Raw genomic sequence first — 23,959 nt, 5'->3', positions numbered from 1 at the left:
CTCTAGCCATGCCTGACTATATTTTTCTGTCTTTTTCTGTTTCCCTCTCTTTGTCCCCTTCCAACCCCCATCTCTGTCTCTCCATCCCTGGCCAGGTAGAGTATGATGGGCTGACGGGGCGCGTTGAATTCAACAGCAAGGGTCAGAGAACTAATTATACCTTGCGAATCCTGGAGAAAGCTCGCCATGGACACCGGGAGGTAAGACAGGGGCTACACACACTCTGTTCCACCCGTCACTAAACCCAGCCTCTGAGTCAAGGGGGCCCAATTTATTCCATTAAGAATTGTTACATTGCATAAATCAACTCCTATAATATCTCAGCTTTGAGACAGTGTGTGTGCTCTGTAACTTAGGGCCCAGTCCTATCCAATTTTCCAGTGCGGTTGCAGCTGTGCCAATGTGGCGTGCACTATATACTGTGGTGGGGAGGCAATCACAGAGACCTCCTCAACGTATGGGAACTTTTGTTCCCTTACCTTGGGGCTGCATTGCAGTTGCACCAGAGCTGGAAAGTTGGATAGGATTGGACCCTAAGCCGTTTATGCTTGACATATTTCATCCAGAGCAATTAGGATGTTTGTGAATGTTTCATGACTTCACTGCAGTCCTATCAGTGAATGGGAACAGGTCTTATTTCAATAAATTTATGCTAGAACCATTGCAGCTTTTTACAGGAAAGCTAACGCGATGGAACTGAGTCGTGCTGTATTCCAGATGTATTTATTTATTTTGTGAATTTATGTGTTGCTTTACTCTAAAAATACCCTCAGTGGTATCCAGCAACTTCAACATGAAGAAGACACAATTTAAAAATAAATCTTAAATAAACAGCTGTGGCAGAAGTGTGTAAAATAACACAAAAACGGGACGAGCTCATGACAATGAAAGAAGCAGCCACCGATCACCTATTCAAAACCTTGGAGAACATCCCTAAAATTGTTTACTTGAAAGCAAGTTCCACAGTATTTAGTGGCCTTCTGTTGCTAAACAGTAAAAGAGTTTCTATTCTGTTCTCTCTAACCATTGATGCTCAGATGAGTGCAGTTCATTCCAGAATCTGGAATTTCCATTTGAAGGAATTACAGACTTCCTTGTATTGCAGAATTCTAAGACTCAACCCCCAATCACAGAGCAAACTAATGGGGCCAGCCAGTACCATTCTGGATCAGCACAATCTCCTCCCCTCACAACACCCATTTTTTGTTTTGTTTTTATTTATTCCAAAAATATAGACACTTGCACTTTATCACAAGGTCCCCAGAACCGGGTACTTACTAAAACCATAAAAGAAAATCCATGAAATTTGATAAATGATAGCAAGGTGGCTTCACACAGTCTGTACAGGTAAGCAACACACTAAAACAATGTTTAAAATTAGCAATGCCAGAAGCTGGAATGCCAAGAAAAATGAACCTTGTCTGAACACCAAAAAGACATCACAGTTGTTGCCAGGTGAGAGGGCCATCATTCCTTTGCTGTCCAGTAGGAGAGAAACATCAGAGGAGTGATTTGCCCTTTATTTATCTTGCACTTCTGTTGTGTTATTGTCTTTGGCTTGTTAGTTGGCTAGCAAGGTGTCCTTGTAGTGGGACTGGAAGGCAGGATATAGGTATTTTGAATGAATGAATGCTCTGCACACCCAGAGGGTCAGTCCAGAGGGACCCTCTAGCACCCTCTCTTCTCTCTACAGATTGGGGTGTGGTACTCCAACAGGACTCTTGCGATGAATGCCACAACGCTGGACATCAACATCTCAGAGAGCCTTGCAAACAAGACCTTGATAGTCACTACCATCTTGGTAACTATACCCACCTGCTTTGGCCCTGGCCAAAGACCACCCAGTGTCCCCCCGCAGCTCAGCAAATACTGTCCTCTGTTACCTAGTGGTGTGCCAGTTTCCTTTGCCCCTCTTCTTCCTGGCCCCTGAAAATGGAGAAGGGGGATCAGAGCAGAAGATGAAGTGAGGATGAGAGAGGAGTGGTGGACCAAAGCGTTGGAGGTTCTCCTTCCCTCTCCTCCACACTTCTACTGTGTACAGATGTCTATTTCTGAACACCAGATGCTGCAGGCAAACAGCAGATGAAAGAGACCCCAACACTGTTTGTGAAACTTCTGCTAGAAGCAGGGTGTTGGGCTACTGTTGGCAACCTTCAGTCCCGAAAGACTCTGGTCTTTCGTGCTCTGAATGGTGGTTCTGGCACAGCGTCTAGTGTGGCTGAAAAGGCCGATCCGGGAGTGACAATCCCTTCCACACCGGGAGCAAGTGCAGTCTGTCCCTGGCCTGTCTCCCTGGCTATGGGCCTTCCTTCTTTGCCTCTTAGCCTCAGTCTGTTGGCCAAGTGTCTCTTCAAACTGGGAAAGGCCATGCTGCACAGCCTGCCTCCAAGCGGGCCGCTCAGAGGCCAGGGTTTCCCACTTGTTGAGGTCCATCCCTAAGGCCTTCAGATCCCTCTTGCAGATGTCCTTGTATCGCAGCTGTGGTCCCCCTGTAGACGGATCTTTAGTCTGAGCCTGGAGATCAGCAGTTTTCATCCTTTTATTAAAATAATTTCACAGCGCTCTGACTAGGTCCTAAAATTGTCAAGGCACACGTTTTTTGTGTGTGTGTTTTTTTGGACAATTGACAAGGTACACCATGTTGCTGGTGGGGGCTCACATTCCCCGTTGACCCTACTAATAAATGACCCTCCCTCAAACTCCTACAGCATGCCTGTAGACCATTTGCAGCACACCAATGTGCCACGGCATGCTGGTTGAAAATTGCTGCTGTCGATGTTCCCTGTGTCCTATGAGCTGTCTGTCAAAATTGTGCAGGCCATGAATGATGCTCGCCCCTGGCTTTTTGCTGGAATTCCTCTCTTGTGTGGCAAAACTGCACACTGGTATTACACGCTTACTCCTGCCTTCTCTTTGCAGGAGAACCCCTATGTGATGCGCCGTGCAAATTTCCAGGAACTGTCTGGCTCAGAGCAGTATGAGGGGTTCTGCGTGGACATGCTGTATGAGCTCGCAGATATCCTGAAATTCCGCTTCCAGATTAAGCTGGTGGATGACGGGCTCTATGGGGCTCCTGAACCCAACGGATCTTGGACTGGCATGGTGGGAGAGCTCATCAATAGGGTATGGAATTTTGAAACACCCATCAGGCCTCCTCGTCCAGGATTTTGTTCCAAAGGAAAACCTCATGGCTTTGAACAATGCTTAACCTGAAGTTGCGCCTTGGGCTCCTCTGTGTTTTAAGGTCCTAAACCAGATTGCAGAAAGATGTGCAAGCTGGTGGGAGGAGGCAGTTAACCCAAGCAAGTGCAGCGTGCCCCATGCTTGCCCCACTTGCTTGTTGAATTTTAGATTTCTTGGAGACTTTGCAACCTAGTGTTGCTTCTTTGTTTTATGGACTGGTCTGCACCCTGATGCAGAATGAGGCTAAGGGGTTCTGAAGTGGCACAATGGACAGCACCGCTTTGAGCCGCAGGGTAGGTGATCAGATTTTTGAAGGCTTCTATACTTGAAAAACGCTGTGCAGGTAGAAAACTAGCACAGCAGAGTGGGTTTGGCTAGCATGCTGTTGTGCTAGCTTTCTCCCCTCACAGGGAGTTCTTATAAACAGAGGAACATTAAAAAACGGTGTCCCCCTTCCTGCCATCTGAAGTGGTACAGTCCCATCTTCTTCCACAGGACCCTACCACCTTGTTTTGCTCCATATGTCGATCAGGCCAAAGGCTGAACTTCATGTGTGTTGCAGTGGTTTCTATGATTATTTCAGCCTTTTCCAGCAAGAGGCAATGCTGGAAGGCTATTTCCTCCAGTCCACCAGTGGGTGCTGAAAGGAGTGAGGGGAAAATGGTGGTTTAACTGCCCTTTTACTGCATGGGAACACATTGATACATTAAATATATATAAATATGGAATAATCAGCAGGATTTCTAACATGGTTAAAAATATCTTTAAAAAGTAAATCTGTCAACTCATCTAATTTTCAGCTGCAGTGAGAGTAAGGCACTATCTCTGTAAAGTTACCAGAGACATGTGGCCTCACATAGCTTAACACTTGAAATCAATACGTAAAATGTGTATTTCTCAGTTAGAGCAGTGGCGTAGCTAGAGGGGGTGCAAAGCACTGAGTTTTGCAGGGAGCTTCCCTGTGGTGTGCAAAGCAACCTCTTCCCCTCCCTTTCAAAGCTATTCCAGATGCTGGGAGCAAAACGTTTTGCTCCCCTCACCTGGAATGACTCCAAAGGTAAGGGGGGGCAGCTTGCACAGCATGTTCAGGTGCCTGCAAAACTCAGTGCTTTGCACCCCCTCTAGTTACACCATTGAGTTAGAGCACGTGCTTAGTTCTCCTGGCCCATAGCTTCTCTCCAGAGCTCTATTTCCTGCCACTCCTCTCCTCGCTTGCATACTCCTCTCTGAGGTTTTCCCACTCTGCCCAATTAACTTCCCTCCAACATGCCACCTTGTTTGTCAGTGATAGCACCTTCACTCTGGAGCAGTTAGGCTGGCTGGAGGGTGGTGGTGGAGGGCACACAGCTTCTTAATTCCTGGTCTCCACCAGCAGAGGGTGATCTAAGGAGCGATGCAGGTTGGGGGTGTCCAGTTCTCTGAGTGACAGCCAGGGGTCATTGTGTTTTGCTCCGCAGAAAGCTGACCTGGCGGTGGCTGCTTTCACGATCACAGCTGAGCGGGAGAAGGTCATCGACTTCTCCAAGCCTTTCATGACTCTGGGGATCAGCATCCTTTATCGTGTACACATGGTATGTGTACTGCATCCTGTGGAACTGGGGGGGGGGGAGAGGGCTGAGAGATGAGACAGTAGCCAGCGGACAAGGCTCAGGACAGAACGGTGTGGTAGTTTCTCATTTCTCACAGTACAGCAACTGTGCCAAGATAATAGAGGAGGCAAGACTGCAGAGGGTGTCTGACATCTACATGACATGCAGTGCGCTCTTGTTCAATCTAGATCTGATGAGCAAGTAGCTGGTTAGAGGAGCAGTGCTGCCTTCTAGGGGTCCATGGAGATAGAGCCATGTATTGTGGCTTGCTGGGTTGTTGAGATTACCTTCTCTCGACACCGTTTTTGGCAATCCCAGGAGAAAGGCAGTAAAAATGGGAGGTTTATTGAACCAAAGGGTTGCTGTACTGGGCTGCATTTGGCCTGGAGGTTGAAGGGATCAATTATAAGCACAAGTAGGGTTGTCATTTTGGGTATGCAGAGGGGGATAGAGGGCAATGTTCTCCTCTGTGTTTGAACAGCAGTTTTCAATAGTTTTCTGCTCATGGTACACTTCTTTGCCTCTTGTGATGTCACTTCTAGTTTCTAGCTGTGGCACACTCATTGAAAATCACTAGGTTAGACTATCAGCCTGGGGCTGGGGAACCTGGGTTCAAAGCCCCCTCAACTATAAAGCTCCCTGGATGAGCTTGGGGCCAGTCACTCTCTCTCTCTCTCTCCCCCCTCCCTCTCTCTCTCCCCCCCCCCCCCCTCAGCTTAACCACCTTATAGTTATGTGGGTATAAAATTGGTGGCTGGAGGAGATCCATTTACAACACCCTGAGCTTGTAGAAAGGGCAGGATTGAAATATATTTTTCTAAAACCCAGTGAATTGCGTAAGACCCGTAAGTGGAGACACAGGAAGTGTGCCTTAAACAGCAATGAATGCAGGGCCTGCTCAAGACCTCCTAGCACCTGAAGTTTTGTGTCAGATGTTGGAACTTCCCCATTGCTTTGCAGCGTCAAATGCCAGCTTCCTTTCCTGGCAGCACCCCTCCTGCTCCCTGTATTTGAAAAAGGAGGATGTAGAGGAAGAGTGGAGTAGAGCAGAGTAGAGTAGAGGGATGGGCTAGAGCAGGGGTCTCAAAACTTTTTCTCCAGAGGGCCGCATCAAATATCTGGCACAGTGTAGAGGGTCAGAAAAAAAATTGAATATAAAATTTATATAAATAAATTAGAGATGGAACTTAGATGAGTGAATAAATGAATGAATGGGCTCATTCAATCAACCTCTCTGGCCCTTAGAACACCCTCCAGATGCAACCAGAGCACAGCCCCAATCATGTTTGGCCAAATGGGCCAGAGGCTTTCAGGGGACAAGGGGCTGGCCGCGGGATGGATAGAGGCTTGCATCTGGTGCCCGGCCCGGGGTTTGGAGACCCCTGGGCTAGAGCATCAGAGGTCTCTTGAGATTAGGAGAGTACTTGGCTAGACTGTCAGATATGAGGAGAGTAGTTGGCTAGACTGTCAGAGATACTCCACACTTTCTTTTCTTCTCTGTTCCCCCCGTATGAATCCAGGGAAGAGGAAGAGGGGCAGTGGGCTATCTTTCCAATCCACCTAATTTGGTCTCACAGTTGGGCCGGTCCTACATGAATCAGCAATCCAATCAAGCTAACAATACTGAGTCAGCAACCTCCAAAATAGTCTCCAGTGTACCCGATATAATGTCGCAGACTGTCTTCCTTCAGACTGCATTAGAGGGACGAGCACAATGTTAAAAGTTCATTGTGCTGTTCTGTTACCGAGCTGTTCATAGTTGGGGCTGTTAGCTCTTTTTAAGGGCTGCTCCAAGGACACTGGCATACTTAACCACTGTCGTCTGACTGTGGCAGTTTGCTAGACCTAGTGAAACTCTGAGTGGGAAGAGGACACATTTCTGGCTATGTGATGGTCAATCAACTTCTTCTCTGTCCTGGTGCTTTTCTTTACAGGGACGCAAGCCTGGCTACTTCTCCTTCTTGGACCCCTTTTCCCCAGCGGTGTGGCTTTTCATGCTCCTTGCATATCTTGCTGTCAGCTGCGTCCTCTTCCTAGCTGCCCGGTAAGTGGTCCCTGCCTCCCCAGACATGGAGCCACAGTTGACTTACTTGCATGTGACATAGTGAGGCCACCTAGATAGCCGAGACAGCCAGCATCTCTGTTCCTATAGGGCAGGGGTGTCCAAAGTTTTTGGCAGGAGGGCCACATAATCTCTCTGACACTGTGTTGGGGACTGGGGAGAAAAATAATTTACATTTAAAATTTGAATAAATTTACATAAGTTTACATAAATGAATATATTAAAGATGAACTTATATGAATGAATGAAGGTCTTGCAATAGCTCAAGGCCTATAAAAGGCCTTGCACAAAGCAAGGCTGGCCTTTCCTTTGCTGCCGTGAAAGGCCTTTCCTTTCACAGACGTGAAACAGCAAGCGGTGTAGGAAGCCCTCATCCCACAGCTCACGCAAGAGGTCGAACAGCCACCCTCACGCTGAGAGCAGTTGCGTTGGGGCAGTGCAGGCTTCAAAAATCTCCAGAGGGCCAGAGGCTCATTGGAGACTGGGGGTTCCCTGAGGGCCACATTGAGAGACCTTGAGGGCCGCATGTGGCCCCAGGGCCGGGGTTTGGGTATCCCTGCTATAGGGGCTTGTCGTCTGTCCTTCAGCTACCTATGTTTTGTCACACAAATAGACTTCCCTAAAGCAATTATGACTTCACAGTTACCACGTGTGCTTAGGCGTAGCCCCGATTGCAGACTTGTGCATTCACACATACATGCAGAATCCCAAACAGAAAAGGAATGTAATGTTACCTTTGTAGCAGGTTGTGGTAAATGTCAAGGTTCACACCCACTCAAATCCCTGTGGCATTTGTTCATGGCTAGAGATATTTAAGATTGGATCTAAAATATCCCTTAAACACTGGTTTTTCTTTCTTGGCTTCCATTAAGGAACTTAAGGAACAGGTAGTTTAGTGAGAGTGGTAAGAATCCCCTCTAGAACCCTCAGTCTGAGAACATGTTTACTTGGAAGTTAAGTTTCATGCATTCTTCATTTTCATTCTGCAGGCTGAGCCCCTATGAATGGTACAATCCGCACCCCTGTCTCCGAGAGCGGCACAATGTCCTGGAGAACCAGTACACACTTGGCAACAGCCTCTGGTTTCCTGTTGGGGGTTTTATGCAGCAGGGGTCAGAGATCATGCCTCGGGCCTTGTCTACCCGCTGTGTCAGTGGGGTCTGGTGAGTAGCAATGGAGGCTTGATGAGTAGCTTGAGGAGGAGGGAACCCCAGATAAATTGCAAGAAGAGCAGTTCATCTTTTTGAATTGCTTGGTGTTTTGTGGAGGTTTTGGGTGTTTTACTGCAGACTTTGGGCTTCAGGAACCTCCTGAGAACTCCAAAGTCCACCAGTCAGACACATATGCAAAATTTTGGGCGAGGCACAAAATTATTTCTCAGGAGATGGAGCCAGATGCCTGGTTGACCTCTTGAGCCATGTACCAGGGTGACCTGCAAATATAAATCTATATTTGAGTGACTACAGATCAGGGATTCTCTTTTAGAAGGGGGGAGCCGTTTTATTTTATTTTTTTGCTTTTTCTAACAAAATTGGGTGTCAGGAACTCTTGCTGACCTATTGCTAATTGCCCAGATGCCCACCAGTAGATCCAAACTGTCTTACTGTAATAAGGAATGAAAATAGAGTGGACCCTCCTTATCCGTGGGGTAAGGATCTGGGATAAGGATCTGAGCATCTCTGGATGTCAAACCTCCTGGATGCAACTGGAAATCACTTCCAATTTGCATTGGCGACTTTTAGTCACATTCAGGAGGCCTCAGAACACTTCCCAGATGCAATTGGAAGTCACCGATGCAAACCAGAAATGGTTTCCAGCCGCATCCAGGAGGCCTTCCGAGGAGGCTGACGTGACCTCCAAAGGACCCAGTCTGACCTCCAGGTATTGCATCACTGTGGCCCTGGCCCTCCACTGATTTCAGCATCTGAGATTTTGACATTTACAGGGGTTGTGGAACCAGTTCCCCCACAGATACTGAGGACCTCCTGTGTCTGGGTTTTGGGGAACAAGCATCTAAGCAAGTTTCAGCCATGGCACTCTTCTCTTTTTATGAATTAAGCAGTCACTCTTATCCTCACCTTTGGAGTAAATAAGAACATTTTTTTTGTCTCTCTGGAAAAATGAGCAACCACACCCTCATTCATGCTTTTGTGCGTAACTGGCTTTTCCTCTGCTGCCACTATTGCAGGTGGGCGTTCACTTTGATCATCATCTCCTCCTACACAGCCAACCTTGCTGCCTTCCTGACTGTGCAGCGGATGGAGGTGCCCATTGAATCGGCCGACGACTTGGCTGACCAAACCAACATTGAATATGGCACCATCCATGCCGGCTCCACGATGACTTTCTTCCAAGTGAGAGATGCACTCCTCGCCCACGTGGCTGGGCTCTTCCCAGCTGCCTCTTTCCTAAACTGTTTCACTGTCTGCTTTTCTCGGGGCTCCTCCTTGCAACTTAAGAGTTGCAAGTACAGAGACACTATAAGACAATATAGCAGTACTGGGGGCAGATGGCAGGGGCTTCGTAGGAAGAAGGAGTTCATAGCTCATGCTTTGCATGCAGAAGTTCCCAGTGTCAGATTCTGTTCTTCTGTTTTGTTTATTTCTGCTGGCTTTGACTTGCCTGGATTTTCAGCTCTGATGTGACACTTTTCACCAGAACTGCTACACAAGAACCCTTCCTAAAGACTATTCCTAGGGATAAGCCTTCACTTGAGCCAGAATTTGGCAGGGTTTAGTTCTGGAACCCTTTTCCAGAGCCAAAAACATAGAAAGAAGCAATAAATCAGGTGTTGCATCTGAGCATATTGAGAGTGCCTTCCCCTCGCCTCTGAGGCAATCAACACCATCCTCTACCCCCCTAGAACGGAAGATGGTTGTCCAAGACAGGGGGTTCCACTTCTGGGGCACTCAAACCTTTGCACCAACCATTCTGCAGAAGTGGCCAGCTGCAAAGCGTCCCTGGTGCCTTGTGATTAATTGGGGGAAAGAGGGAATTTTGGCTGATGCTGTTTCTGAGAGCCTTATAGGACAAGCTGCCCCCCCACCCATATTCCCTCTTCCAGACCACCAAGAGGGGCAAGAGAAACCCTGTCCTCTTTACCCGGTGTCATTGCACCAGGATGCAGGTCACTTGTTATCTGGTGTGCTCCCTGGGGCATTTGGTGGGGCACTGTGAGATACAGGAAGCTGGACTAGATGGGCCCTTGGCCTGATCCAGTGGGGCTGTTCTTATGTTCTAAACTACAATTCCCAGGAGGCCTTGCAGGTCTTCTTGTTATCTGGTGTGCTCCCTGGGGCATTTGGTGGGGCACTGTGAGATACAGGAAGCTGGACTAGATGGGCCTATGGCCTGATCCAGCGGGTCTGTTCTTATGCTCTTAACTACAATTCCCAGGAAGCTTTGCAGGTCTCTTGTTATCTGTTGTGCTCCCTGGGGCATTTGGTGGGGCACTGTGAGATACAGGAAGCTGGACTAGATGGGCCTATGGCCTGATCCAGCGGGGCTGTTCTTATGTTCTTAACTACAATTCCCAGGAAGCCTTGCAGGTCTTCTTGTTATCTGGTGTGCTCCTTGGGGCATTTGGTGGGTCACTGTGAGATACAGGAAGCTGGACTAGATGGGCCCTTGGCCTGATCCAGCGGGGCTGTTCTTATGTTCTTTTATTCTTATTGCCCTCATAGCTACTGTAGAACATGGTACGCTGAGGCTCTTACCTTTCTCCTTATCCCCTGGCTATTTTTACTTTCCTTCTGAATTTCCCCATAGCCTCTTCAGGGCTCAGAGAATGACTGAGATGACTTTCATCTGTTTATCTGTCTTACCCAACACATTCTCACGTGTGGGCTCAATTTTCCACTGCAGAGACCCCCCTGCAGACCTGTTTCCACTCGCCCATGAATCCAGGCTTGCAAAAAAAAAAAAAAAAAAAAGACCCCAGTCTTTCCTTCTGATACATCATTGGGCCCATTGGCCTATCCTTGGAAAATATTCACAGTACTCTCAGGGTTGGGGGCAGGAGGCTGCATTCATGGAGAGTCTGAACACACTACCAGTAGCTCACTGGTAGCAGGAGGGGGACTGTGGGGAAGGTCAGGGCTGGAGGTTTCCATGACAACAGTAGCTAAGGTGGCAGTGACCAGTCTCTTCAGGCCTTTGCCCCCCCCCCCAGTCCATCCTGCTCTCGGTCGCTCTGGCAACCTGTCTCCACAGTAACCAGCAGTCTCTAGGAGATGTTAATGAAGGGAAATCAATCAATAAAGAAGGTGGCAGGAAGGAAAGCCCACTTCATTCCCACTGATCTGAAGCCACCGCCTCACCCACCTCAGGGCCCTCCAGATCCTTTTCTGTCTTGACATCAAACCTACCCACCCCAGCAAATTGCTGCCTCCCTCTCCATCAAGAGGGACAGCTTGCAAATCATGGAATTGTTCTATACAGATGGTTGAGAACCTTGGCTTTAATTAAAGAGCAAAATAGCCCCCACCCCACTCCAAAACAGGTCAAGAAGAAATAGGGTTTGGGATGGAGCTATGCAGGTGGAGGGATGGAACACAGATCAGTAGGCTCAGTTTCCAGAGGCCTCCATTGACTTCTGTGGGGCAAAGTATATGTGTTAAATTCTGGGGCTGCACTTAAGAGAGAGAGAGAAAGAGAGAGAGAGAGCAAATCTTATCACCCCAACATTGGGGTCACCAGGGTCTGGTTTAACCCTTGCCCCCTTGATATCCCTGAGGGTAGTTTCCTCCATAGAAGTGAATGGCTAAAAAACCAGGCATTGCAACGGGACCCAAATCTGCTCATCTCCTTTGACAGTGTATAGTTTTCTACAGCTAAAACTCTGTGGATGGGTGCAGTATATTTTTGTGCAACATACAGGTCTTACTTATCCATACTGCATGTGTATACATTCAGTGCCTGTCACAGTGACATTTTGCCAATAAAAACCAGAAAAAAGAGAGCCATGAAAATACACTACCTTGCAATATATTTGCTGTTTATTATGACCTTGGCTTCCTGTCCCTCTCACCCCTTTGCCCATCTCTCCCCCCCTCCCAGAATTCTCGGTACCAGACATACCAGCGGATGTGGAATTACATGCATTCAAAGCAGCCTAGCGTTTTTGTAAAGAGCACAGAAGAGGGAATTGCCAGGGTGCTGAATTCAAAATATGCCTTCCTGCTCGAGAGCACTATGAATGAATATCACCGGAGGCTCAACTGTAACCTCACACAGATCGGGGGGCTCCTGGACACCAAGGGCTATGGTATTGGCATGCCACTGGGTGAGTAGTAGTGCCTGGAGCAGATCCATGACTTGTATGGGTGGTTGGAACAGGAAAACCAAAAGAACCAACAGACTAGTGCAGGCATGGGGGCATACGATCATGAACCTATTATTTATGAAAATGCTATGTGTTGTATGAAAATTGAGACAATTGAGACCTGCAGGCTTATTGTGGAAAATTAGGGAGCATTAGTGTACTGGGATTGGGTAAGAGCAAAGGTTCCTTGGAGGTTTAGTGGATGATGGGGAAGGGTCAAACCAGGAAGTCTTTGAGGGACTGCGTCTGGGGCCCTCTTATTGGGATGACCTGAACCTTGAGGGTTATTTGAAACACAGAGCTGCAAATAATGTTTGGGCTCAACTGGGCAGCAGTTTGATTGATTGATGAGGAACCTTCGTTGAGAGCCAACTTGTCCATTTGAAATTGACTGGCAAGTGGCAGCACAAAACCAGCATAGGACAATCCCTTGGTTTGCCTGCATGTATGTACATGTACTTATGTATACTCAGAGTCAAGAAAAAAATCTCTTTTGGGATACCGTGCTTATGTCATTCACGTCAGTTTCAGTGTATAATTCTTAGCTTTGCAACACTTGGGATGGACAAAGCGGAAAGCAAATCACCAAGAGGTGGATTTTAAAGGGAGGCTTTTCAAAAGCAGTTGGGAGGTGGGGCTTTTGAGTAAGTGCATAGACTGTGGAGGGATTTTGAGTTATTGCGGAGAGCTCCAGCTTCATTTAGCCACTGAGCTCCTGAAAGCCTGGTCTTGCTTATCCTAAATGCTGACAAGTCTTGAGTCTAAATAGGAGATGGAACATAAGACTCAAAGGCAGCAGTAAATTATTGTCAGGACACCTCTCAGTAAACTCCTGCACAAATGCTGGATTTGGCATATCTTCTTTGTGGGATGGACTAATGGGGGATGAAATCATAAGGATCGGCTATCATGTGTTGTGTTTATCTCTTGGCACGCTGCAGGTTCCCCCTTCAGGGATGAGATCACGCTTGCTATCCTTCAGCTTCAGGAGAACAACCGCTTGGAAATCCTGAAACGCAAATGGTGGGAGGGGAGCAAGTGTCCTAAAGAGGAGGACCACCGGGCCAAAGGTCAGTGGACATGGGTTAAGGGAGGGGAAGCCAAAGGTGCTGCTAAACTGAGATTGCAAATGGAGACAAGCCTATAGGGCAGTGATGGCAAACCTTTAAGAAACCGAGTGCCCAAACCGCAACCCTAAACCCACTTTTTAATCGCAAAGTGCCAACACGGCAATTTAACCTGAATACTGAGGTTTTAGTTTAGAAAAAACAACTCACACATTAACATCTTTTACCTACTATTACTTGTAACCCATAATGAACTTTTCCTCTAGAAATTTGTCCAGTCCCTTCTTAAAGGCATCTAGGCAAGTTGTCATCACTGCTTCCTGTGGCAAAGAGTTCCACAGACTAATTACATGCTGGGTAAAGGAATATTGGCAGGGAGGGGGTGGCTGCAAGACCTTGCCACTGCTCATTTTCTCAAACAATAAAATATATATTTTTTTTAAAACCTCACCCACAGAAGTGGGCTCTAAGGCTGCAATCCCAGCCACTCTTTCCTAGGAGAAAGCCTCATTTACTCTAATGGGGCTTACTTCTGAGTAGACACGCACAGGAGCGGGCTCCAAGGTTGCAATCCCAGCCACTCTTTCCTGGGAGTAAGCCTCATCCACTGTAATGGGGTTTACTTCTGAGTAGACAGGCAGGACTTGTCTCTGTCTGCGCTGCTCACCCCCAGCTGTGCCTGCGCTGTGCAGGAAAAGCCTCTCCTTGCACTGAGTGGGGACCTGCTCCGGGAAAGGCGGGCTGCAAGGGCTCGCAATGGCTGAGGAGGAAGGCGGCTCAGGATTGGCTGGTGGTCAGCCAGTGAAGGGCCCTGAGCCATTCCAAAGGAAAAAGCCAGGAGCCTGCTGGATGCTGATTGGCTGAGCCTGCTGGAGAGTTGGGGAGGGGAAAAAAAGGAACCTGAAGCCTGCGGGGCAGGCAAAATTGAAAAGGGAAACCAACTCGGGGCAGGTGGGGGCAACGGAGCGAAGGGAGAGGAGGGCAGTGAGCTCAGGGGCGGAGGGAAGCAGCCCGCCCTCCCCACACAGGGAGTCTCAGAGAGAGCCTCCGTTTTCTTTAGAGTGACAGCAGCTTCAGCGCCCCTCTCCAGGCTGCCTGGCTCAGCGCGCGTGCCCACAGAGACGGCTGGAGTGCCCTCTCTGGCACGCGTGCCATAGGTTCGCCAACACTGCTATAGGGTGTCCAACGATTATGCAGATGAGGTCAGGCTTTGGGAGGTTTTAGGAATGAAATGTGGGTTTGCTTCGTAGTGTACTGTAAGCAGCAAATGTTTGTTTCCTAGAAGTTTGTATTGGGCTGGAGTGCTGAGAGGCTGGGCTAAGCGGCCTCTGGTGGCAACAGAACAGACAGAAAAGATACCATGCAACCCTTCAACACAGGTCCCCTGCTTAGTTTTCTTGTCAGAAGGAAATGGAGTACTGGTTCTAACCGTTCAGCAAACGAGGGTCAAACTGGAGGCGATGCTTCTTTGCATCTGTCAGTTAACATTTTGAAAAATAGCCATGGGGTGTGCAATACAAATTGGTCCTACTGAATGGGGGAGGGGAGTCTAGTGCTTTTCCCCTCTGCTCTTTACTTGGCAAAAATAGTCCCCTTGGAGCTGCCCTGGGAAGAAAAGAATATTCAAAAACAAACAGCAGTGAGGGGGATATTTGTTGAGAGAACAAAGATGTGGGAATGGGTTAAACCCTCTCTTCCTGCACACCCCTGTTCTGATATGAACTGGGGATTCCCACAGCTGCCATTAGAAAAAAAAAAAAAGATGGAAGCACAGTAGTACATTCCCTTGTCATGTTTAATTAACTCTGACTCTCTTCTTTTGGGTTGAATGTAAAAAAAATATTCTCAGCCTGGGTTTTTATTGCTTTTAAAGATTACCTGCTGGCAAAGATCAGCAGAGCACATCAGGAATTATTTATTCAGTGACTGGAGCACCTTTCCCGTTTGGTCTGCTGCATTCTGTCATGGATTTGGTGCATCCCCATTTCAGTAGAGGTAGAAAAGACAACTGCTAAGATTTCTGACAGCAGCTATTTATTTAGTTAAAGGATTTCTATACCACTTTTCTAGAAACCCAAAGCATCACAGAACATAAACATGCGAACATAAAATCATCAGGATAAAATGTTAAAATAAAAGCCATAAAAACTATTTTCAAATAACAATAATAAAAAAAATAGATTAGCATGTAAAATAATGTAAAAGCAGCCCTAGAAGTTAAGAAAGGGTCCCTTTGGAATAGCCCCCCTCCCCAAAGGCCAGGAGAAACAGGTGGTTCTTCAAACCCCACTGGAGACCATATAGTGAGGAGGCTGCTGTCAGGTCTGGTAGCTGATCCCAGATGCATGGCACCACAGCTGAGAAGAACCTGCAGTTTGCTGCCATCTCCCGGGCTTCTGAATGTGGTGTTATGTGCACACTGCATTTTTTCATTTTTGCTTTAGGGCATGTGCACACTAGAAACCAAAGCTAGTTTAGTCATTTGTTCTCATGTTGTAAGAGGATGAATGGGGCAAAAAAGAACTAGGAAAAAATGCGCATAGATGGTGGCATTCAAAATTGCCATCGCATCTTTTCTGACCTTACCCTTTTAATTCTTCCTTCAGGGCTGGGCATGGAGAACATTGGTGGCATTTTTGTGGTGCTTATCTGTGGGCTCATCATTGCGGTCTTCGTGGCTGTCATGGAGTTTGTGTGGGCCACTCGCCGCTCAGCTGAACACGAGGAGGTGAGGCATGGGATGGGAAGGTCAGAAAAAGAAGCTGCGGAGACAGGACCTTGCCGACAAGTATAAACCGGGTCTGTTAAGAATGAAGCCAGGAATGTTGTCAGTGGGCCACAAGGAGAATCGGGAGTCTCCCATGTGGGATGAAGCAAAAGGAAGCACAGAAATGCGTGGGCTGGTTTGCATGATACGTCTTGGCCAGCCCCACCTGCCTACAGTTCCAATACGTGTAGTACTAAAAGCTGTGCGAGATGAGGCGGTTTGGATGAACTGCACATGATGACAAGAAGAAGAATGTCGTTCCGGGGGTGTGTGTGTGTGTGTGTGTGTGTGTGTGTGTGTGTGTGTGTGTGTGTGTGTGGATGGATGGATGGGTGGGTGTACATGGATCTAGTCACACGTGAATGATGCTGCCTCAGATGCATCATCCAAATAGACCTCTGTTGCAAGCCAATTGCTGGTTTTCCCGGAGGTCCAGTTTGCTCAGATAGTGAGGGTTTATGGGCCAGGCCTTTCTCCAAATGATCTGCTATTGGGGCAAGCCGGTTCTCACAGATTCCACTTCCTCTACAAACCTCTGTTCCCTCTGGGTAACCAAAGCAGGGCAGGGGGAGAAAGTGGGCACCCCTTTGGAGGCTGACCCATATAAAAAAAAGCAGGAAGGGCCAAATTAGGCCTGCAGCAACTGTTACCCTGCACCCGCCTGATCTCATTGATCTCAGAAGCTAAGCAGGGTCAGGCCTGGTTAGTACTTTGATGGGAGACCGCCTAGGAATACCAGGTGCTGTAGGCTTATACCATAGTCTTTCCATGCCTGATCTTGTCTGATCTCGGAAGCTAAGCAGGGTCAGGCCTGGTTAGTACTTGGATGTGAGACCGCCTGGGAATACCAGGTGCTGTAGGCTTATACCATAGTCTTTCCATGCCTGATCTTGTCTGATCTCGGAAGCTAAGCAGGGTCAGGCCTGGTTAGTACTTGGATGGGAGACCGCCTGGGAATACCGGGTGCTGTAGGCTTATACCATGATCTGGGAAGCTAAGCAGGGTCAGGCCTGGTTAGTACTTGGATGGGAGACCGCCTGGGAATACCAGGTGCTGTAGGCTTATACCATAGTCTTTCCATGCCTGATCTTGTCTGATCTCGGAAGCTAAGCAGGGTCAGGCCTGGTTAGTACTTGGATGGGAGACCGCCTGGGAATACCGGGTACTGTAGGCTTATACTATAGTCTTTCCAGACTGAAGGTTACCAACCACCAGGACTTCCTGTCCAGACCCCGCCTAAGTTTGGGAAAGGGAAGTGTCCCCTCTTCTTTTTGTATTCACATCCCATGTTTAGGTCTTCACAGGCCAAGAGCATGTGGGGGGGGGGGCAAGATCACTCCCTAGTTATGATTCACAGTACTTTCCCTCCGTCCTGCAGATCTCGGTTTGCCAGGAGATGCTGCGAGAGCTTCGCCATGCTGTTTCTTGCCGCAAGCCAACCCGCTCCCGCCGCCGGCGCCGGCACTACATGACTCGAGGGGCCCTGTCGCTGCGCTCTGTCCGTGAGATGCGCCTCAGCAACGGCAAGCTCTACTCGGGGACTCTTGTGTCAGAGCCCGGCCCACAGCGGCTCCTGGAGGAGCCCCCCCGGCCTTGCACCCACGTTCGCATCTGCCACGAGTGCCGACGTATCCAGACTCTTCGGGGAGCCCCCCCACCGCCCCGGGGCCCCCCGCCTCCTGAGGAGGGCACTCCACGACGGGGAGTCCCCCGGGAACTGAGTGAGCAGGAGTGACCCTCCCCACTTGCTTACTGCTCCCCCCACCTCGGCCCTGCCTTCGCTCTCTGGCGGAGGTGTCTGCTATTAGACATGTACGCTATGCGTATGCCCTGAACACAGGGACCCAGGCCTGTGGGGGATCCCCCCTGGCAGAGTCCCTTGCCCTTTGTGGGGAGGGGGAATGAAATCCTTGCAGCCTCCCCCCCCCCCCAGTGTTTTGGAGAGAATAATCCAGACCTCTCCCTGAAATCCAAGGAGAGAGTCCCTTTCTAATCCCCGCTCCTTGGGGGGAAGAGACACTCCCCCACTCTCCATTGATCCTTGCCATTGATAGACCTGTGCCTGCCTAATCTTTGACACTGGGGGAAGATAGACTCCAGAACCCACTTGCTATGGGGAAAAAGAGATCCACACCAGAGCCTATATCCACCTTTTGTGGGACAACTACTCTGCAGATATCTCCACCCGGCAGAGTCCGTCCCTTATGTCAACCTTGCCCGTTCTGACTCCTACTTGCCCTTCCACAGTGCAGCTGACTCCTCCCCTTGGAGACCCGTTTATGTGGTCCCCCCATCCCTTCACCTGGATGGGATTGCTCAAGCAGGTGCACCAAAGGGGAGAAAATGCTACATTGCCCTCTGCAATGTGCCTCTGGGATGCTGGGAAATGACACATATTTGAGGGCAGTGGCTGTGTGCTTGGAGCCCTCTTTGTGTGTGTGTTTGGGGGGGAGGGGGGTAAAGGGTGGAATCCCTGTAAGAAAAACATGTAGCAGAAAGGAGGCCCCCCCATCCCATCATAAGACGAGTAAAGGTGTGGGGTAAGAAAACTGGGCTACCCATGCTTTGGGGTCTGGGGTTGAACTCAGGGTTTCTCAATGATCAACTAAGCCGCCTTAGGAGAAACTGCGGCGCCCGTTGGATTCCACACTTTTAACACACAAAGCCGGAAGCAAACAGGGCCAAGTTGTGAAGGACGCAAGTGGAAGAAGCCAACAGAGGTAAAAGAAACCCAGCTCTTGGGCATGGGGTGGGGAAGCAAACTGCACAGGACCCTGCGAGCAGAAGATGGCAGAGAGCAAGGAGGGGTCTGTGGGGCCCGTCCCCACAGCATCTTGTCTGTCTTTTTTAAATTTTTGTTTATTCTTTTAATTATTTTTTTGGTTTGTTTTCTTTTTTTGGAGAAATTTCTATAGAAGCCAAAAACTGGAGACTTTAGTGGCAACCCCAAAAGACAAATAAACGTGAAAATACTTGATTCTTTTATGCTAGTGATGGGAGCAGATCATTCTTTCAGTGTCGGGGGCGGGGGGGGAACTCCCTGGTATCCACACATGCTTGATGCCCACATGTGCACTCCCCCCTACATCCACACACCACCGCCTGTTGTTTTTCACTTGTATTTGCTTGACTCACTGTGGTCACACAAGAACTTGTAAGAAGCACGATGCATTTCTTTAGGTCAACAAGGCACAGCTGAAGCTCTGTGTCTGAGAGAGAGAGAAAGCCCCCCTACTTGGCACTGTAGAACGCCTTCGCCCAATCCCCGATAACATCTCCAGGTAGAACTGGGAAACACCCCCAAAGAGCTCCTCCAGGCTGGTGAGCAATGCAGACCAAGGGTTTATCATCATGTTTGTTCTTCCTTGGTGAAAACTCATAGACCTTACAATTATTATAGCATTCAGAATGTATTGATGCACATAGATGCTAAGAGTGCATTAACAAAATGCATGTTAAAACATTAAAAAGCACAGAGAGCTACTAAAGAACAGGCATTTCAAACCCATTTGGCCTCAATTCTAAGCAGGGTGGAGAGACCCCCATCATTTTAAGAGCAGCAAATGTTCAAATATTTCTCTTTTTTTACTATTACTGTATTTTTGCCACTGGGTCTTGTGCGGGGCACCACATTTGTGTCCTGCCTCAGGCACTAACAGTCCTCTGCCTCTAGTTTCCTATGTGGGCAGGTTCAAGACATGAAAACTTTGAGGTTTATGTTAAATTTTTGACAGATTTCTGATTTACATTCCATTGGATGTCTCAGTCAAAAAGGGAGATAGATTATAGACTAATTACATCCCTGTACAGGAAACTACAAATAGAAATGACTTTCTCTTCTCTCTCTGTCTCTCTCTCTCTCTCTCTTTTTTTAAAGATGTGATACTTTTCATCCCAAATGTATCGGGAACAATTTAGCACATTGTCAGTCTTTAAGACTGAGGAGAAACTGTTCTAAATTCAATTTTTTTTGTTTTAATTCTTCTTGCCAAGTTGAACTCCGGAAAATGCCCAAAATAAAATATAATGAGCCAGCAACATGCTAAAGCACTGAACAAAGCAAAGGTTTCTTTAGACTCTTGTCCTAATATTCTTCTCCATGCATAATGTTTAATGCACATATTTCTTCAGTTTCCTTGGTCAGTTAGCTTCAGGCAGGTTGGCAGAACATTGTCCACCTTTTCTTTCTGAGGTCTAAGAGCCAAAGTAAACATCTCATGGACACATTTGGTTCTAAAGCCCATTTCTCCTTTATTTCACTAATGTGGGTACTGGGGAGGGGGCACATCTGTGTGGTGAAAGGGGTTGGGAGTGGGGTGTTTACCTCGGTTTTGACTTGTTCCACCTGGCAAATTCTGAGGCTGGAAGCTTGGCCAGCAGCTGGTGCAAACCAGTCTCACCTAAACTCCTCCTGCCCACCAGTCCTCACACATTGGTACCTTGTGGTCCTGCATTCCCTGTTATGTTGGCAAAGGCAGGGACCACTTGTATGTGAAAATAGCACCTGGTTTGGCACTGTGTCTCCTCAAATAAAAAGGCCAACATCTGAATTAAACTCAATTTCCATCAGTCCATCTCAGGTAAAGCTGCTTGCTTTTTGTGGCACCTGTGGTCTTGTGAGGGTACACCTGGGACAAGACCATTGGCAGTGATGTGTGGGACAAATCTGTTACACTGATATTTCTCCTCTTTGGACTGCCTTTTTTGGGGGGAGGGGGAGTGGTGAGAAGTTCACACAGGATTGGGTCAAAACTTCCTGGCACTGAACCAACTGCTGCTCCTCTTCCCATTTGGGAAGGAAAAGGGGGACATGAGTGGCCCACCACTCCACTCAGTTCCCCCTCTTCAAATCTAGGGTGTGGGAAGAGGAGGAGGGCTGGAGGGGGTAGACAGGTGCTCCCTTGCCAGTCTGCTTCCTGAGGCTCCTGGACGCACCAGTGATGAGTCATTTGGTGTCCAGTCAGTGGTGGAGGGCGGCTTCATGACCACCCATGCAAAACAATTTTGATGTGCCCTCTTAGAAGCTGACTGCTAACCGGGGCGCAGTGCAACACAGTGGCTCTCAGTTTTAGCCACAATATGGTCTGGGATGTAGAGAGGAAAAATGTACAAAATGCGAGTCGAAGAAAGCCTTACGGTTTTGACCTATGCATTTCAGAATGAAGTGTCCCAGTGTCTGAGATTGTTTCAGTCATGAAGAAGAAAGCCTCCATTTAAACCATTGATTTTAGTCTTCCTGCCAGTTCTCGTTTCTGGTCTTGACGACAGAGGGACATTTTTATTGATTGGCACAGCCATTAAGTCATGTTGATTTGCAATTAAATAATGCTTCTGCACAGGATGGAGCAAGCTCCCCCCCTCCCCATTTTGGTGTGCTCACTGTAACAAAATATGTCATCTGATCTAGTAAGGAAACGCATAGGGGTATAAAACATTATCTGTCTTTCGTTTCATAAAAGGCAAGATTTCATGTGATTTTGTTTTGGATGGTGGCTTGTGGGTTCACATGAAGCAGGGCCAGCCCAGCGCCTCCCGGCACTTGAGGCTGTATGACAAATGCTGCTTACGCTACATTTGCCATGCCAAAAGCTCATCAACCAGTTGCCCCCCCCTTGACTGCTCTTCCTCCCACTTCCTGGATTTGAAAAGGAAGAGATGAATGGAGGGGAGGAGGAAGTGTAGAGGAGAGGAAGAGGGAGGCCTTGAACATTGAAGATGTTCCTCTCTTTTCCTCTCACGTTTTTCCAATCCCCTCTTCCTTTTTTTGGAATCCAAGGAGCAGAAAAGTCAGGAAGGCAAAAGGTTGAATCCTATACTTACCTGGGAGTGAGTCCCATTGAAATAAATGGGACTTACTTCTGAGTAGACATGCATAGGCTTGTGCTCAAAGGCAGGTGATACCGGATTTCATGATAATTAACTATAAACATTAATAGTTGGCAACCTTCAGTCTCAAAAGACTATGGTATAAGCCTACAGCACCCAATGTTCCCAGGCGGTCTCCCATCCAAGTACTAACCAGGCCTGACCCTGCTTAGCTTTCAAGATCAGGCATGTGCAAGGTAACAATTACTATCAGACCACCTGGGAATACTGGGTGCTGTAGGCTTATACCATAGTCTTTCGAGACTGAAGGTTGCCAACCAAATATTAATATCTTTTGTGCATGACATAGAAGGCAACCTTATATAAAGCCAGACCCTTGGTTCATTTTCTTTAAGACTGTCAACACAGTAGTGCTCCAGGATTTGAAGCAAGGCTCTTTCCTCTGCTCCACTTGGGGCTGCCAGGAACTGAACCTGTGACCTCCCATATACGCAGCAGATGCTATTCCACTGAACTACAGTCTCTTGATATGTTTTGCTTCTAAAAATAGAAGGCCTTTAAAAAGAGCTTATTCTTTAAAACAAATTGATTTTTTTTAAAGTAATGGTTTCCCCCACGTTTTGCACACTAGACTTTGGCCTTCCTGTAATAGCACTGTCCAAGATCTCTCAAGGAGATAGGGTGTACCCCTTGCCCTGGCAGATCTAGGAAGCATGGGGTTAAAACCAGGGCATTAGAGCGCAGTGAGTGTGCTGTACAGCTGCAGCCACTTGGAGGCAACAAGGGCTCAGGGATAAAAGCAGCACCTGGAGGAAGGAAAAGGGTATGGAAGGAAGAAGGTTGGAGAGGCTGGAAGGAATTTGGAGAGACTGAGAAATTGGAAGGAAGGAAGGAAGGAGGTTGGACTGAATGGACTGAGACTACTGGAGGTTGGTGTGTGATTGCCATACCCAGGAGCTGCTGGGATCCAAGGTGTTGCAGCAGCAGCTGGAGAAACTGCTGGTGGGGGAGTGGAGGAAGGAGGACCTCTGCAGGTTGAACAGGTAAGCTCTCCTTGTGGTGGGTCCAGTGGTGCTTTCTGCAGGATTAGGGCCATTGTTGGGGGGGAAAAAGGGGGAAATTAAGTAACTTAAAGTGGACCTAAGTTATCTAAGTGAAGCTGGGATGGGGAATCTGGCACAACGCTCCCAAAGTACTTACCCTTCCTTTGCAGGGCAGAGCACCTTTTAGTTCAACTTTCTAACACCAGGTGGTGCCCTCTTCCTGAAATGTGTTGTAATGACATCCTGAGGGGAAGGGAGCAGTGGAAGCTTTGACTCCCCGTCCAATTTCTAGTGGCTGACATTCCATCCTGAGAATGTAGGTTTCATAATTACAGGGTACCAAATGAGCAGTTTTTCTTGTTTCTCTGGTTCCTTTTCTGTATGTAATGTTGGTTCGGTGGCTTTCATGTTCGCTCTTGAAACGGAGTGGGCCTGATTTAGCAAGAGCCCGCCCTTATTACGCACATCTCCCAGAGGTGAGGTATGGACCTCTGTGAGGCTGGACTGTCCATCCTCCCAGCCTTTCACAGTCAGCGCACACTGCCAGATGCCACATGGGAGAGCAGGTTCATGCCGGGAGGGTTTTTTCCAAAGCAAATTCCTGGGGGAGACTTGCGGAGGCAAGCCAAACCACACACTGCAAAGCAAGCATTTTAAAACAGAATAACTAGCAAATTCATCTGGGAAGAAAAAATGTGTCTCTGGGCCAAATAGGGTGACTCAACAGCAATCCATTGAGCCATCTCACAAGAATGGCTTGTGCCAGTTTCCTGATGCCCCATGGGAGGGATAGCCCACTTTTGTACTCTTGCAGGGACCTTCTGCTCTCCAGTAGTCTGGGAGTAGAGTAGGCCTAAGACCTCTTTATGCCTAAGGCAGTGATTTTCAACTTCTTTTTTTTCATCTCATGGCACACTGACAAGGTACTAAAATTGTCAAGGCACACCATCAGTTTTTTTTACAACTGACAAGGCACACCATGCTATTGGTGGGGGGGCTCACATGCCCTCATGGCCCTACTAATAAATGACCCTCCCCCAAACTCGCACAGCACAGCTACAGACCATTCATGGTACACCAGTGTGCCATGGCACAGTAG

At 48.1% G+C, this 23,959-nt stretch overlaps 1 protein-coding gene and 1 pseudogene across 1 annotated transcript in view; both read left to right on the top strand.

The window, feature by feature from the left end:
• Positions 1-17,726, top strand: part of GRIK5 (glutamate ionotropic receptor kainate type subunit 5) — a 28,517-nt gene extending 10,791 nt beyond the window's left edge. Inside the window, exons 9-19 of the mRNA XM_066638113.1 lie at positions 96-200; positions 1,694-1,801; positions 2,920-3,123; positions 4,641-4,754; positions 6,707-6,816; positions 7,824-7,997; positions 9,023-9,188; positions 11,893-12,118; positions 13,099-13,227; positions 15,831-15,952; positions 17,370-17,726. Coding sequence (XP_066494210.1) covers positions 96-200; positions 1,694-1,801; positions 2,920-3,123; positions 4,641-4,754; positions 6,707-6,816; positions 7,824-7,997; positions 9,023-9,188; positions 11,893-12,118; positions 13,099-13,227; positions 15,831-15,952; positions 17,370-17,726 — 1,815 coding nt within the window. The remainder of the gene's footprint in view (positions 1-95; positions 201-1,693; positions 1,802-2,919; positions 3,124-4,640; positions 4,755-6,706; positions 6,817-7,823; positions 7,998-9,022; positions 9,189-11,892; positions 12,119-13,098; positions 13,228-15,830; positions 15,953-17,369) is intronic.
• LOC136661806 (5S ribosomal RNA) lies at positions 16,624-16,742 on the top strand (annotated as a pseudogene).
• Positions 17,727-23,959: the final 6,233 nt, after the last annotated feature.

Source organism: Tiliqua scincoides, chromosome 10, assembly GCF_035046505.1.
Source record: "Tiliqua scincoides isolate rTilSci1 chromosome 10, rTilSci1.hap2, whole genome shotgun sequence".
In the NCBI taxonomy this organism is placed as follows: Eukaryota; Metazoa; Chordata; class Lepidosauria; order Squamata; family Scincidae; genus Tiliqua; species Tiliqua scincoides.
The sequence above is the reverse complement of the archived record's forward strand: the minus strand, read 5'-3'. Positions and strand labels throughout refer to the sequence as shown.